The 14895-nt window shown below is 40.7% G+C and overlaps 1 protein-coding gene across 4 annotated transcripts in view; it reads right to left on the minus strand.

Annotated features, from left to right (window-relative positions):
- Nucleotides 1-1487: 1487 nt before the first annotated feature.
- PPM1B (protein phosphatase, Mg2+/Mn2+ dependent 1B) overlaps nucleotides 1488-14895 on the minus strand; it is a 54186-nt gene continuing 40778 nt past the window's right edge. For 2 of the 4 annotated variants that reach the window (XM_056568128.1, XM_056568129.1), the window contains exons 4-7: nucleotides 13623-13740; nucleotides 12381-12492; nucleotides 9462-9519; nucleotides 4973-5881 (exon numbers count right to left, since the gene is read on the minus strand). In XM_056568128.1, coding sequence (XP_056424103.1) covers nucleotides 5651-5881; nucleotides 9462-9519; nucleotides 12381-12492; nucleotides 13623-13740 — 519 coding nt within the window. In that variant the 3' untranslated portion in view covers nucleotides 4973-5650. Of the gene's footprint in view, nucleotides 3290-4972; nucleotides 5907-9461; nucleotides 9520-12380; nucleotides 12493-13622; nucleotides 13741-14895 lie in introns of those variants that run through there. The other 2 variants (XM_056568130.1, XM_056568131.1) reach the window with 2 other exon arrangements.

Here is a 14895-nt window from a genome sequence, read left to right on the forward strand (position 1 = left end):
CCCTCCCGTAGGCTTGCATTGAGGGGCGGAGCGCGACGTCACAGGGGGTGGAGGCGTGATTTCACACGCTGCCGGCCCTGCGGTCGCCGGTAATCCGTCCCGGAGCTTTACAAACGGGGTGCCGTGTGCATGATCCCAGGCGTCCCCAGCTGCAGGACTCCCGCGTTCAGGCATCTTATCCCCTATCCTTTGCATAGGGGATAAGATGTGTAAGCACCGGAGTACCCCTATAAGGTGAAAAAGGGCTGAGTCCTTAAGGGGCAGTTTGTGTCAATAAAATCATCATTTACTATATCTAGAAAAGTGTTAGTTCTTGGATAGAAGATTAGAGACAGAGACAGAGACAGAGAGAGAGAGACAGAGAGAGAGAGACAGAGAGAGAGAGACAGAGAGAGAGAGACAGAGAGAGAGAGACAGAGAGAGAGAGACAGAGAGAGAGAGACAGAGAGAGAGAGACAGAGAGAGAGAGACAGAGAGAGAGAGACAGAGAGAGAGAGACAGAGAGAGAGAGACAGAGAGAGAGAGACAGAGAGAGAGAGACAGAGAGAGAGAGACAGAGAGAGAGAGACAGAGAGAGAGAGACAGAGAGAGAGAGACAGAGAGAGAGAGACAGAGAGAGAGAGACAGAGAGAGAGAGACAGAGAGAGAGACAGAGAGAGAGACAGAGAGAGAGACAGAGAGAGAGACAGAGAGAGAGAGAGAGAGAGAGAGAGAGATAGAGAGAGATAGAGAGAGATAGAGAGAGATAGAGAGAGATAGAGAGAGATAGAGATTGAGAGAGATAGAGATTGAGAGAGAGATATATATAAAAAAAATCCTGGATAACCCCTTTAAGACTAAAATTGGCTTTATTCTTAAAGTGACATCACATTGCTGTAATATAAGGCATACCCTGAATAGAAACATAGAATGTGTCGGGAGATAAGAACCATTTGGCCATCTAACCTGCTCATTATTCTGAATACTATGAATAGTCCCTATCTTATATGAAGGATAGCCTTATGCCTATCCCATGCATGCTTAAACTCCAATGTATTTGCAGCGACCACTTCTGCAGGAAGGCTATTCCATGCATCCATCACTCTCTCAGTAAAGTAATACTTCCTGTTATTACTGCAGAAACTTTTCCCCTCTAATATAAAACTGTCCTCTTGTGGAAGTTTTTCTTCTATAAATATACTCTCCTCTTTGTGGTGTTAAAAAGGGGTGTCAAAACTAATAAACTAGATTCTAGTTGCAGAACTACAATTCCCAGCATGGCTGTCTGTGCATGCCGGGAGTAGTAGCTTTGCAATATCTGGAGGTCTAATTGGATACCAATAAGTAAATCACATTTAACAGAAAGAAAAAGGCAGGCCACACCATTTTACCAATCCTTTATTGAAGGTAACAAGTTGGTTATGTTCACTGTATTGTATGAAACATCACAATAATGGTACTGGGAAGTTATAGGTTTGGACCAGAGTGGACACGGATCAAGCCATTTTGCATCCCCCCCCCCAAAAAAAAAAAAAAAAAAAACGGAAGGGAAAGAAGAGGGAAGAATAAAATAGAAAAATAAAATAACCTGAAAATCCCAGCCAATGGACAAGTAGGACTCTGTATTATCATGAACACTTAACTTACAGACCTAAAATCTAGTGAATAAATAAAATATGGTAGCAGTAATCCTAAAACGATAAAACACACAGGAATAAAGACAGGAAATTATAGTAGTAGTTGGCATAGCTGATCTATGTGTACCAGTATGTAAATATATTTTGAGATTTCAGCAAGATAACAGGAATATACCAGGAGTTTCCTTTCACATGAGAAAATAACGTCATCAGCAAAAAACAAAAAAAAACAAAAAAAAAAAAACATTTAACTACATTCTTGCTGGGGGGAAATATAAAAGGAAAAAAAAAATAAAAGCCATCTACAGCATGTAAATGAATTTATACATTCCTTGTTTTTTTTCAGAGAGCCTTTACATTTTTTGATAAATACTTTCTTACTCCACGTTCAGCATTAAACAGTATTTCTGACATGCACAACTTAGAGAAAAAAAAAAAAATACACAAAATCAAGGGTATTTCAAAAATAGAATTAGACAATTTTCAAGTACCTAACAACAGCCACTTGTGTACCATGCCCATTGCTTAGAAGAAAAAAAAATCATGGAATTCATGAAAATATCTCTGTATTATCTGCTAAGATTTAAAATAGATTAATTTCATAGTATATTTATATATAGTAATTTCAAATTGGTAAGTTGAGCTCTGAAAATTAGAAAAGAAAAGAAACTAATAAAAAGTTATACCCACGTTACACAGTGCTACCATTTTATGATGAAATCTGAAAACATAGTAATCCACTTGAACAAAAAAAAAAAAAAAAAAAAAAAACTCATTACAAAAAAGGTGGCAAAAGTTTTTAGCTTAAAAGAAAAAAAAAAAATAAAAAAATGTAATGCCTGCACCAGTAATTGAAAAGGGAAAGAACACCCTGAAAAGCGTGGAGGGGGGGGCTATCCTTGCTTTGAGTGGTATGTTCCAGAATAGAAGTCAGCTTGTGGCTTTCCAGTTGCTGTGAAAGTACCAAAAGTAAAAGGACTTATTTTGCCACAGCAACTAACATAATTAATAATTTTTTTAAATTTTTTTTTGGGAAAATAGATTTATAGAAAATTTATAGAAATTGCAATATTTTTAGGAAATCTGTGGCAGCTGGGCTTAAATCCTCTTCAAATACCAAGATCTACAAAAAAAAAACAAAAAAAAAAAAAAACACACAAGTAATGTCTCATACAATTAAGTGTTTTACATGCTTGTGGAGTTTAGTCTGGAAGTGCTGCACCTTTTGAAGTAAAACAGCATGCACCCCGATACATCTAATAAACTGCACGAGGCATCGTATTTCCTCCTAAGCTCTTTAGCACCAAAGGGTGCCCGGTGACAAAAAACGCACTGCAGGGCCCTCCAGTTTTTTTTTTTTTTTTTTTTTAAAGTGTTAAACGAGTAATGTTGCTGAAACATGGCCAGAAATCCTGAGGCTGGCAAAAAAATACTGCTAAAGTGTGACAATGTTATAAAACAAACCGATAAATGGTGCAAAATACTAATCATCTCTCATTTTGCCCATTTTTTATTTTTATTTTTTATTATTACATAGCTGACGATCCACCAGAATCTCTTCGTTGGTTTTGAAGAGAACCGTGATAATTTAAGTTTTTCCCCCTTTATTCCAGACCAAAAACATTTTAAGGAGTTTTGAAAGTCTACCATGGGTCTTCTAGATCGCCAGCACCCTACAGGAAAAGAAAGAAAACACAAAAACACAATAGTGACTCATTTTGCTGCTGTTTGCACTGAACCTAGAAGTTACCTTCTCGTCTGATAGCATTCCCTACATAGTAACGTTACCTACTACTTGGATTAAACGGGTACTCAGGTGGGAACAATATTTTCAAATCAACTGGTGCCATAAAGTTAAACATTTATAAATCAGTGCTAAAAAAAGATAAAGTGATCGGCACCGAGCCAATAGGACACAGACGCAAACACCTGCAAGATAATTTGCATGCACAAGACCAACAAAACAGTTCCTGTTCAGAATTTGCCAGGAGCAACCATAGCGGGGTGCTATACCAGACCAGAAAGATGGCTGATAAAATTCGTGCTAGAAGAAGAAGATGGCAGCACTCACCAGGTAGGTTGCAGGAATTCTTCTTTTATTATAAAGTGCAGACACAAGGCATCTTAGTGTGGCCGGACACGGACGCCAAACAAACATTCACAGGTGACAGCTGTTGCGCGCGTGTGGAGCACGCGCAACAGCTGTCATCTGTGAACGTTTGTTTGCCGGCCGCACTAAGATGCCTTGTGTCTGCAGTAATTCTTCTTTTATTATAAAGTGCAGACACAAGGCATCTTAGTGCGGCCGGCAAACAAACGTTCACAGATGACAGCTGTTGCGCTCACGCGCGCGCAACAGTTGTCACCTGTGAATGTTTGTCTGGCGTCAGTGTCTGGCCGCACTAAGATGTCTTGTGTCTGCACTTTATAATAAAAGAAGAATTCCTGCAAAGTGCAGACACAAGACCTCTTAGTGCAGCCGGACGCCAAACGTTCACAGGTGACAGCTGTTGCGCGTGCGTGGAGCACGCGCAACAGCTGTCACCTGTGAACGTTTGTTTGGCGTCCGTGTCCGGCCGCACTATGATGCCTTGTGTCTGCACTTTATAATAAAAAAAGAATTCCTGCAACCTACCTGGTGAGTGCTGCCATCATCTTCTAGCATGATATTTATAAATCCCTTTAATATAACCATCTTAACCCTTCCGGTACTTAGACTGGAAAGTACTTCACAGCTCCCACTGAAGCATACAGCAGCTGACCATCATGCTCTCTGCTGACACCTCTGTGTGTGAGGAACAGTCTCTACAGCATCAGAGGTTTTCTATAGGGATTTGCTCCTTCTCTGGACAGTTCCCGACACTAACAGAGGTGTCAGCAGAGAGCACTGTGGTCAGACTAGAAAGAACTGCACAACTTCCTCTGGAGCATACAGCAGCTGATAAATACTAGAAGGATTAAGATTTTTAAACATAAGTAATTTAAAAGTTTGTATAACTTTTTTGGCATCAGTTCATTTCAAAATACTTGTTTTCCACTGGAGTACCCCTTTAAAGGGGGTGCGCTTTCAACCACACAAGGTGACAGAATATTACTAGACGATGCCATTAATTCCTATTTGCTGATGGTCTCACTGCCAGGACCCCAACCGAATCTCACCAACTCTGATCTAAGGCAGTACTTCCCAACCAGTGTGCCTTCAGCTGTTGCAAAACTACAACTCCCAGCATGCTCAGAGCTGAAGTTTTGCAACAACTGGAAGTACCCTGGTTGGGAAACACTGATCTAAGGTAATAGAATGTATTATCTGTACACAGTTCTGGGCTGTTTGATAGATAAAAATAAAGAAACTGTCCGACTTTAAACCACTGGAGCATTTATTTTATTGAATGCAGTTAGTATAACAAAGCAATCTACAAGTAAAAGATTAAAAAATACATTCATACCAACAGGTTGGATTAACTCTTAACATAAATCAAACAATCTCCACCTACCAAAATAGGACATATGCCATTATGGACAGTAATAAGTCAGCACATAGTCTCCAAATAAATAAAGACTGCTTAAAGTTACAGACACTAGAAAGGTACATGACAGTAAATAAAAAGCCTAAACAAATTCCAATCACTTTTTCCTCCCCACCTAAACAGCAGCAGAGTAGCAGCGTCTAAAGGATCGGCAACTTAAAAACTAAAAAAGCAACATTCACATCTGCCTTAATAGAAATGTGGGAGGGGGTGTTTTTTTTCTTTTTTTTGTTAAAATTAGATGCGATGGACAGGTACTACAGGAGATGGGTAAGGCCCATCACATCAGTAATGCCACTACAGCAGTAAAGTCTTGTGTATCTGAAGTCGGCCAATGAAAAGCCTATTAAAAACAGCCAGCCTAAGAAAACAAAAAACTATAAGCCAGGGACTGGATGGCATCCTGAGGGGAGGGAGGTATATTAAAATCCCCATATCGTTCACTTGTACATAGTTACTTTGTGATTTGGGGGGGGGGGGGGGGAGGGAGATCATGCAATGCACACATTATTCCATCTGAGTGTGGCTTCCAGTTACTGTGTTGCTGGCCGCACTGTCGGGAGCAGGAGATTCTGTGGATCCGGCAGATGACTCTTCGCCCTGCATTTTACCTAGCCTGTAACTACACAGCATTTCCTCCAGGAGTTGACGGTAATTTCCCCTATGATTAATTCTCAGCTCCCTGAGAGCTTCCACCAACTTCCCATGCGCTGCATTTTCCTCTGTTCCAGTGGGGTCCTTATTTTAGATTCAAGACCCCAGTCAGTACGTAAAACAAAAAACAAAAATAAAAAAAAGTAACTCTACAATATTATGAATACATACAAGCCTAAATCAATTCTGTCAGACTACTTAAATGTATCTGCCACTTGATCCAAGACTAAAACCATGGAAAAAAAAGGTATGACTGACATTTCGTTAAACCCTACTACAATGTTAACCACTGCAGATCAAGTGACAGATGCACTGTAAGGGTGCATTTTACAGATACAGTATCCTTCGCATATTTGATGCTGTGTTCAGTCATGTAGTTTACACTGAAACCTGCAGCATAAAACATGTGCGGGATTCTGTGTGTGAATACATCCTAAAATTCAATTTCCTAAAGTGATGGCATATTGCTAAAATGTACCGCCACATTATGATCAGTTGGGGTCCAACCTCTTCAAGCTCTTGGTCCCCACCAATCCCAATAATGAAGGAACCACAGCGCTAATTCATTCTCTACAGTATCCAGAGGTGGCTCTCCCATTAGGCAAGTTAGGCGGCCGCCTAACTTGCCCCCTAAGTGAGTGGCAATGCGTACATTGCACTCTGCAATGCCGGATGCGGGACTTGTGTAACTATAAGCGCGTCTTACAGACTCGCCTATAGTAAACTGTGACGCTCGGCTGATTGACAGAACGAAGGGACATTGGCTCCCCACCCTGTCAATTCCTCTTGTGGCCGCCCACGATATGCAGGCAAACCACAAAAGGCCTGAGCGCATCTTCCGCTGCACTTGAGTCTGAGTGACCTCATCATGCGCCGGAGGACAGACAAGGGAGGAGATAAGAGCAGAATAGAGGACACTATGATGGAGCCTGATGAGTTTTATTATTATTTATTGCTTTCTGACAATGGGGGCTTCCATTAAAGTTTCCTAAAGGGGTCTACCTCTACTACCTAAAGGAGAGTCACTTAAGGGTCTGCTAATATTACCTAAAAGGGGATCACTAAGGGGACAGCTATTACTACTTAAAGGGGGGTCACTTAAGGGACTGCCAATATTACCTAAAAGGGGAAGTCATTAAGGAGACTGCTTTATTACCTAAAGGGGGTCACTAAAAGGGAATGCTATTATTCCCTAAAGGGATGCACACTAAGGGGACTGCTATTACTACCTTAGATACCTTAACCCCTTAGTGACTCAAAACAATTCTCTTTATTTTTGCACTTTCGTTTTTTCCTCCTCACCTTCTACAAAACATAATGCGTTCAATTTTGCACCTACAGACCAATATAAGGGCTTGTTTTATGCGTCATCAATTGTAATTATATTACTTATCTTATAACAATCTGTGGCGAAACAAAAAAAATAAAATAAAAAGAAAAAGCCATTTTGCTAATTTAAGGATTCCGTTTCTACACAGTGCACTTTTCGGTAAAAAAAAAAAATGACACATTATTCTGTAGGCCCACATGGTTACAGGAATATCCAATTTATGTAGGTTTTAATTTATTTTACAAATTGTATTTTTATTTTTTTTTATAACTACATGCACCAAAATTTGTATGTTGAAAATGGTCATCTTCTGATCCCTATAACTTATTTTTCTGCGTACGGGGCTATATGAGGGCTAATTTTTGCACTGTGGTCTGTAGTTTTTATCGGTACCATTTTTGTTTTGATTGGACTTTTTGATTGCTTTTTATTATTATTTTTACGGTCTATGCAGTGACCAAAAATGCACAATTTTGGACTTTTTTTTTACGTGTACCCCATCGCCCGTGCGGTTTTGCTAACCTTATATTTTAATAGTTCAAAACATTTACGCACGTGGCGGTACCACGATTTTTTCTTCTATATTACATTATTTTATTTAAAAAAAAATAGGAAAACGGGAGTGATTCAAACTTTTATGGGGGGGGGGGGGGGCGCTAATTCACACAGTTTTTTTTAACCACTTTTTCAGGCTTGGAGGAGTAGATCGCTGATCGGACGGCAGGGAGACAGATGAGGACTCTCCTATTGTCCAGCAAGCTGATCGGGACATCACGATTCGGGTGCAGTAGTCCCGAAGTAGTCTGTCGGGATAGTTTTACTTTCACTTTAGACGCCGAGATAAATCGCAGCGTCTAAAGGGTTAATGCCGAACGCTTTAAACCCTCGTAACGGGACTCAGGGCGTACAGGTACGCCCTGAGTCAAGTACCAGGATGTCAGGGCGTACCTGTATGCTCTGCGTCCTTAAGGTGTTAAGGGGGTAACTAAGGGGACTGCTGTACTATCTAAAGGAGGTCACTAAAAGAGGCTGCTATTACAGTAGTGTTATCCAGTCACTATATGGTGGTAATGTGTAGTCATTTTGTGATGCAATTATTTTTCCCTTGTATAGTGGTGTGATAGGTGATACTGGTCTGTGTATAGTGGTTTTATTCATTTATTTATGGCTCATGGTGTGGTGTAATTATTTGCCCCTTGTATAATGGATATATTGGTCTTCGTATACTGTTTTTTTTACATAACATTAGGATTGCATTCATCACTGCAGTAGTAATATTTCATCCTGGTGTGGTGGTATTTTGTTTTTAAACCCTAACAAACTCCTGCGAGCTCCCCAGATTAGCATTGATGCATACACTGTATTCACTGCCATTCTTTTACATTCACTGGATGGGGGGGGCGGGGGCCTCATGATAGAGTTTCTCCTAAGGCCTCAAGAAGTCTACAGCCGACTCTGACCTTTCCTGCATAGCAAGTTGAGTGGGGGTCGCAGAGGTCCTACCACCAATGATCATGAAGTGATGGTATAAACTGGCAAACTGGCATCACTACATAAGATTGAAATAGCTCTTCAACATCATGCAACCAAAGGTTACAAGTTACACTCAAGCACATTCATAAAACATAACTTATACCCATATAATAATCCATTTGTGTCTGAGAGAGAATGCAAACATCTAGAGTGACACTTCACAAATAACGGGGAACTACCAATATAGCTGACATTACATGGCATGTGCCATGGTCAGTGCATGTAGAGCCCTTACAGGCGGGTTAACGCAGCTTAGATGTTGTTGGCATCTCTACGAAATGCCATCAAGGTCCAATAAGAAGAAACGTCAAGACGGGTGCGACTCCAAAGTACTGTTAGACTGAGGCAGCATCCTGTTACACTGTGTATAAGTATCAGCATGTCTGATTCTGCTCACTGGTGGTTTTGCCGCTTGTAATTTCTAATCTTTTTATTCTTAGGGCTTTCTCACATGGTTAAAATCTGCACTGAATTTTCCAAATTTTTTTTTTTTTTTTCAGTATGGCATTCAATTTGCCACTTTTTGTGCAAAACCACATCGATTTCATATGAATTTTGCCAGAGTTATCAAGCGCTTATTGCAGCGTTTCCCAACCAGTGTGCCTCCATCTGTTGCAAAACTACAACTCCCAGCATGCCCTGGCAGCCAAAAGGTTATTCGGGCATGCAAGGAGTTGTTTTTCAACAGCTGGAGGCACAATGGTTGGGAAATACTATCTTACCATTATACAAATCTCAACATGCACTGGTGAGCCCATCATGTAATTGCACTTAAGTTGAAGGTGGATTTGTAAAACTTACCCCATCGTTCTCTCTATGTGGATTCAACCTATTATAAACATCTTCAATAACACTGCGTCTATTTAAAAAAAAAAAAAATTAAATTAGAAAAATTGGGTGGAAAATGGGCAATAAATGGGGTACAAATTCTGTTCTAGAGTTAGCCTGTGCTACATCTCCACATTCTTATTATAAAAACAATTTTCAATCCAAGGGTGTGTGAAGTCTTAACAAGTGGTACTCAGGTGGAAAAAAAATGTTTTCCTATCAACTGGCTCCATAAAGTTAAACAAATTTGTAAATGACTTCTATTATGAAAATTTGAATTCTTCCAGCACTTAGCTGCTGTATGCTCCAGAAGAAGTTGTGAAGTTCTTTCCAGTCTGACCACAGTGCTCTCTGCTGACACCTCTGTCCATGTCAGGAACTGTCCAGAGTAGGAGCAAATCCCCATAGCAAATCTCTCCTGCTCTAGACAGTTCCTGACATGGACAGAGGTGTCAGCAGAGAGCACTGTGGTCAGACAGAAAAGAACAACTCAACATCCTCTGTAGTATACAGAAGCTGATAAGGACTGGAAGGATTACGCTTTTTTTTTTTTTTTTTTTTTTTTTTATAGAAGTAATTTACAAATCTAACTTTCTGGCACCAGTTAAAAATAAAGTAATTTTCCACTAGAGTAGCCTCATGAAGACATTAGAAAGAGGATAATTTATAGTAAAAACAACATGGTATCTTTATTCTGTGGGTCAATGCAATTAAGATGATTCTATTATTGTACGATGTTAAAGAATTTTTTTTAAACAAAATTACTATGCTTAAAGGGGTACTTCACCCCTAGACATCAAAGAATAGGGGATAAGATGTCTGATCGCGGGGGTCCCGCCGCTGGGGACCCCCACATTCTACCATGCGGCACCCACCTGTAACGGCTTCCGGCACCGCTGGAGGCCCTAAGGCTCAAACCATCCTGCCAGCTGTCACGCCCCATCCCATAGACTTGCATTGAGGGGGCAGGTGTGACATCACACAGGGGCGGAGTCGTGACATCACGATCTTACGTCCCCGTGGTCGGGATGGTATTAGCCTGAGAGCCTCGAGCGGTTCTGGAAGCTGTTACAGGTGGGTGCCGCATGGTAGAATGCGGGGATCCCCAGCGGCGGGACCCCCACAATTGGACATCTTATCTCCTATCCTTTGGATAGGGGATAAGATGTCTAGGGGTAGAGTACCCCTTTAAAATGGTCCTCTTCTGCCCCACTTTTTTTTACCCCTATACAGGGCTGTATAAGGGCTAATTTTCTTTGTAATCTGTATTTCTCTGTGCCACTTTTGCTTATATGTAACTAAGTTTATTTTTTCCTGATATATGTTGTGACCAAACATTTTTTTAACCGTGTACCACGCAGCTTTGTAAACTTATATTTTAAGAGTTCTAACAAATTTGCATGCAATGATACTAAATATGCTCATTTTTATTTAACTTTTTGTAAAAATGAGAGGAGTGATTATTTTTATTAGGATAGAGAGATAGAGAGATATATATATATATATATATATATATATATATAGACAAAGAATAAGTCAGCCAGCACTTTAGTTGATACCAAACTATTATATGGACATGGCCTACAGGTGCACGCTACTAGGCTAGATATACAGCAGTGCTGGCAGTATATATATATAAAAAGCTTTTATATTTTACACTTCCAAGTCACAATAGGGGAATTAGATTGCATTCTCTGCTCAATGCTATTGCATAGCATTAAACCATGAGATTGGAGCTCTGCTGATACAGCCTTGCTATGTCAGCTTGCATTATCAGAGCATCAAAGCAGCAGACAGCAGGTAAGGGGGGCCAATTTCACAAGCAGGGGTCCAATGAGCTCCCTGATTGTCATTTATTAGCATTGATTGCAGCCTCTAAAGGGTTAATGACACTGCTCCTCACCATTAGCAGGAAGTGTCCAGCTACAGATAGTAGAAGTCACTCGCCACTTAGAAGCAAGCTGAGCTCCTGCACTCACTTCATAGTCCTGTAACACTCCAGGGCATACATTTACGCCGTGTCTACCGGCTAGGTTTTCTCACAGGTTTTTTCTAGCATTTGCAGTTTTAGCTAAAGCCAGAAGTGTATTTTAAAGGAATAGAAAATATAAAAAAGGACTTTTTACACCCTCCCCTTTTCCTACTGGGTCCACTTCTGACTGTCTCACAAACTGCAGAAAGTCTGTGTGGAAACAGAGCCTTATACTTTAAAATCAAATTCAGAAAAAAGTCAAGAAACCAGAATTGAAAAGTAGATATGGACTTTGCTTTTTTGTTACATTCGTGCCAATTCCAATTTTACAAACTAGTAAAGTAACTCATGACACTAAGCTAGTGTTTTCCAACCAGGATACCTTCAGCTGTTGCAAAACTACAATTCCAGCATACCTGGAGCGTCATTGGCTGTTCTGGTGTGCTGGGAGTTGTAGTTTAGCTACAGCTGCAGGTACCATGGTTGGGAAATGCTGATGTAGACATTAAAAGGTGTTTTTCAAGAAAATATATTGGGGGTAGAATTTATCTAAACCTGTCCAGAGGAAAAGTTGCTGAGTTGCCCATAGCAACCAATCAGATCGCCTCTTTCCCTTTTAACAAGGCCTCTGGAAAATGAAAGAAGCGATCTGATTGGTTGCTATGGGCAACTTAGCAACTTTTCATCTGGACAGATTTTGATAAATCTTCCCCCATTATGTTGTTTACTGCCTCCCAATGCATTACATAACCATAAAACAGGAGTGCAGCGGGAGCAATAGATCTGACAGCTGTGGGACTAGGAGAGGTAAGTATGCTTTTTGTGTTTGATTTTTTTAATGCACAATAAACAATTTCCTGGGAAACCCCTTTAGCAGGTGAAGTATAGTACAACCAATACAAGAAAACATACACACTCACTTTCCAGCTAAACCACCTCCAGGTGGTAAATGTGGGATGTTCTCTGCAGATAAAATGTGCACGACATGAGTGAGATCTGGCATTCCTTCCTCCCCAGCAGTTGTCATGATTTCTAGGAGAAAAAAAAAAAAAACATTTTTATTTTAGATAACATTGCATTGTAAGGAGGCGAATTGCAGATGTGTACTAACCCAGCATCCCATTTCCTGGCCACATACCGACTAACATTAGGCCAACCCCTGTCCATATGGCCTATTACAGTGGCCTCCAAACTTGTGAACCTTCAGGGTGCGTTCACACGGAATAATTCAAGAGGAATTTACTCGAGTAATTCCTCTTGAATTCTCCGCTCTAAATTAATGCACATCTCCTCTGCCCATTGACTTTAATGTTTTTGCTGCTGTCCTGTTCACACTGCAGAAATTCTGCTAGCAGAATTTCGACACTGAATTTCGTTCTGCTTGAAGAACGAACATGTTCCTTCTTCAAGCGGAATCCGCTAGCAGAAATCAATTGAAGTCAATGGTAAAAAAAAAAAAAAAAATAATTCCGCCTGACAGTTTTCGCGCGGAAATGGCTGAAAAACCCTTCACTTTCTCCCCCATGTCCGCGCGCAATTCCGCGCAAATTTAGCACGGAAATAAAATTCTTTTTTCCGCCCATAAATTTTTCGGCATGAATTACTCTTCATTTACGCCGTGTGAACGCACCCTTAGGTACTGCAAAACTACAACACGCAGCATGACCGGACAGCCGTTGTAGTTTTGCAACAGCTTAAGATCCAGACACCAATGTCCTACTACGTCACATGGACAGCATGGAAGAGGGTGGCTACTGCTCAGCAATACTCTATATAAAAAGGTAGAGCAGAGAGCTATTCGGTCCAATCGTTCTCCTGTGACTTATGGCGCAAGTCGGAAGCATACAGACATTAAAGTACAGAGGAGCAACATTGGAGAGGGATAGAGAGGAGAACGAATTCGAGTGAGCAACATTTAAATTGAGACTCATGCGGTAACTATGTACGTAAAACACACATGATTTAACTCCTAAAAATTTTTAGGAATTTACATCAAACCAGCACTCGCCAACTGCTGCAAAACTACAACGACAGTATGCCCAGACAGTGGTAGGCTGTCCCGCTTGCTGGGAGTTGTAGTTTTGCAACACCTGAAGAGTCAAAGGCCGGAGACTGTTGCATTTGGCCATGGAATCAATGAGAGAAAATAAAAAAGGTTGTACCTTCAATCCTCGATTCTAAGTATTTATCCAGCTCCGCTTCTCTCTTGATAGCTTCCTCAGAAACTTTAGGCGCGTTTGGGAAACAAACAAGCACAATGCTCATGTTATCACGACTTCCCTATGAGGGAGGGGAGACAAGAGAAGACATCTTAAACCTGCAGAAAACAATGCTATTAAGCAAATTCATGAGCCTCATCCACATACATGTAGCACACAGACCAGCTGATCGCATTAAGTAGAGTTCGCAAAACGACACAACATTTTGAGGAACCTCCATGTTAAGCCATGTTACTCAAAATGTATGGAGTGGTAGCTGAGCTTATAAGACTAAGGCTGGGTTGATCTTGGGGTAATTTAGTGTGATCTCGGTATGCATTAGCATCCCTCCAAAAATATATCAACATGTACGACATATTGCATGAGGCCCATTCACTTTGAGGGGAATTTATTAAACAATTTAGATTGTCTAAATTTTATCAAAATTTGTCACAGGAAAAGTCGCAGGCTGGTCCCGTACAACTTTTCCTGCGACATTTGCACGACCAGATGACGAAATCACAGGGCAATTCAACCCTGCCCTATTTCACTCCATGCTACGATTGTATTAAAGGAATATTATAGTTTAATATAACTTATCCCCTACCTGAAGGATAGGGGATAAGTTATAGATCGCAGGGGGTCCAACCCCCCCCCCCCCCCCCCCCCGCGATCTTTTGTACAGGGCCATAACAGCAGGAAGTGGCTGCCGCATCATGCTGGGGACAGACAAGCCCCCTTATCGCGGGGGGTGTCATTGGTCGGACTCATAATAAGTATGATAAAGTATAATAAGTTATATTAAACTACAGTATTCTTTTAAGGTCCATACGACTTAATACAACTGTGGCACAGACCGCCACTGTTCTGCAGTTCAGTGGGCATTTATAAATATCCGTACGCCATTTGATAAATTTGGCGCACAGACGCCGCTTTTTTTGCAACTTTTTTTACTCTAAAGTGAACAAAAACCAAGTTCACTTGATAAAAGCCCCTCTTTGTCTCTTGTAAGTAGACTATATGTATTTTTATGTAAAATTGTCAGTTACTTCCCCCCCCCCCCCCCCCCCGACTTGTGTAGGTATGTCAAAATCTAACTTTTTCTGCAGTGGTCATGAATTTGTGTGTTAAAAAAACTGCACAGCCCTCAGTTTGTCACACATCTGCGCCAGCCTGACCTGGCAAACAAAACTGGCTCGAGAGCATTTGTAAGAAGTAGCACGATATGGTGCAACAG

The sequence above is a fragment of the Hyla sarda genome, chromosome 3 (assembly GCF_029499605.1).
Source record: "Hyla sarda isolate aHylSar1 chromosome 3, aHylSar1.hap1, whole genome shotgun sequence".
Taxonomy (NCBI): domain Eukaryota; kingdom Metazoa; phylum Chordata; class Amphibia; order Anura; family Hylidae; genus Hyla; species Hyla sarda.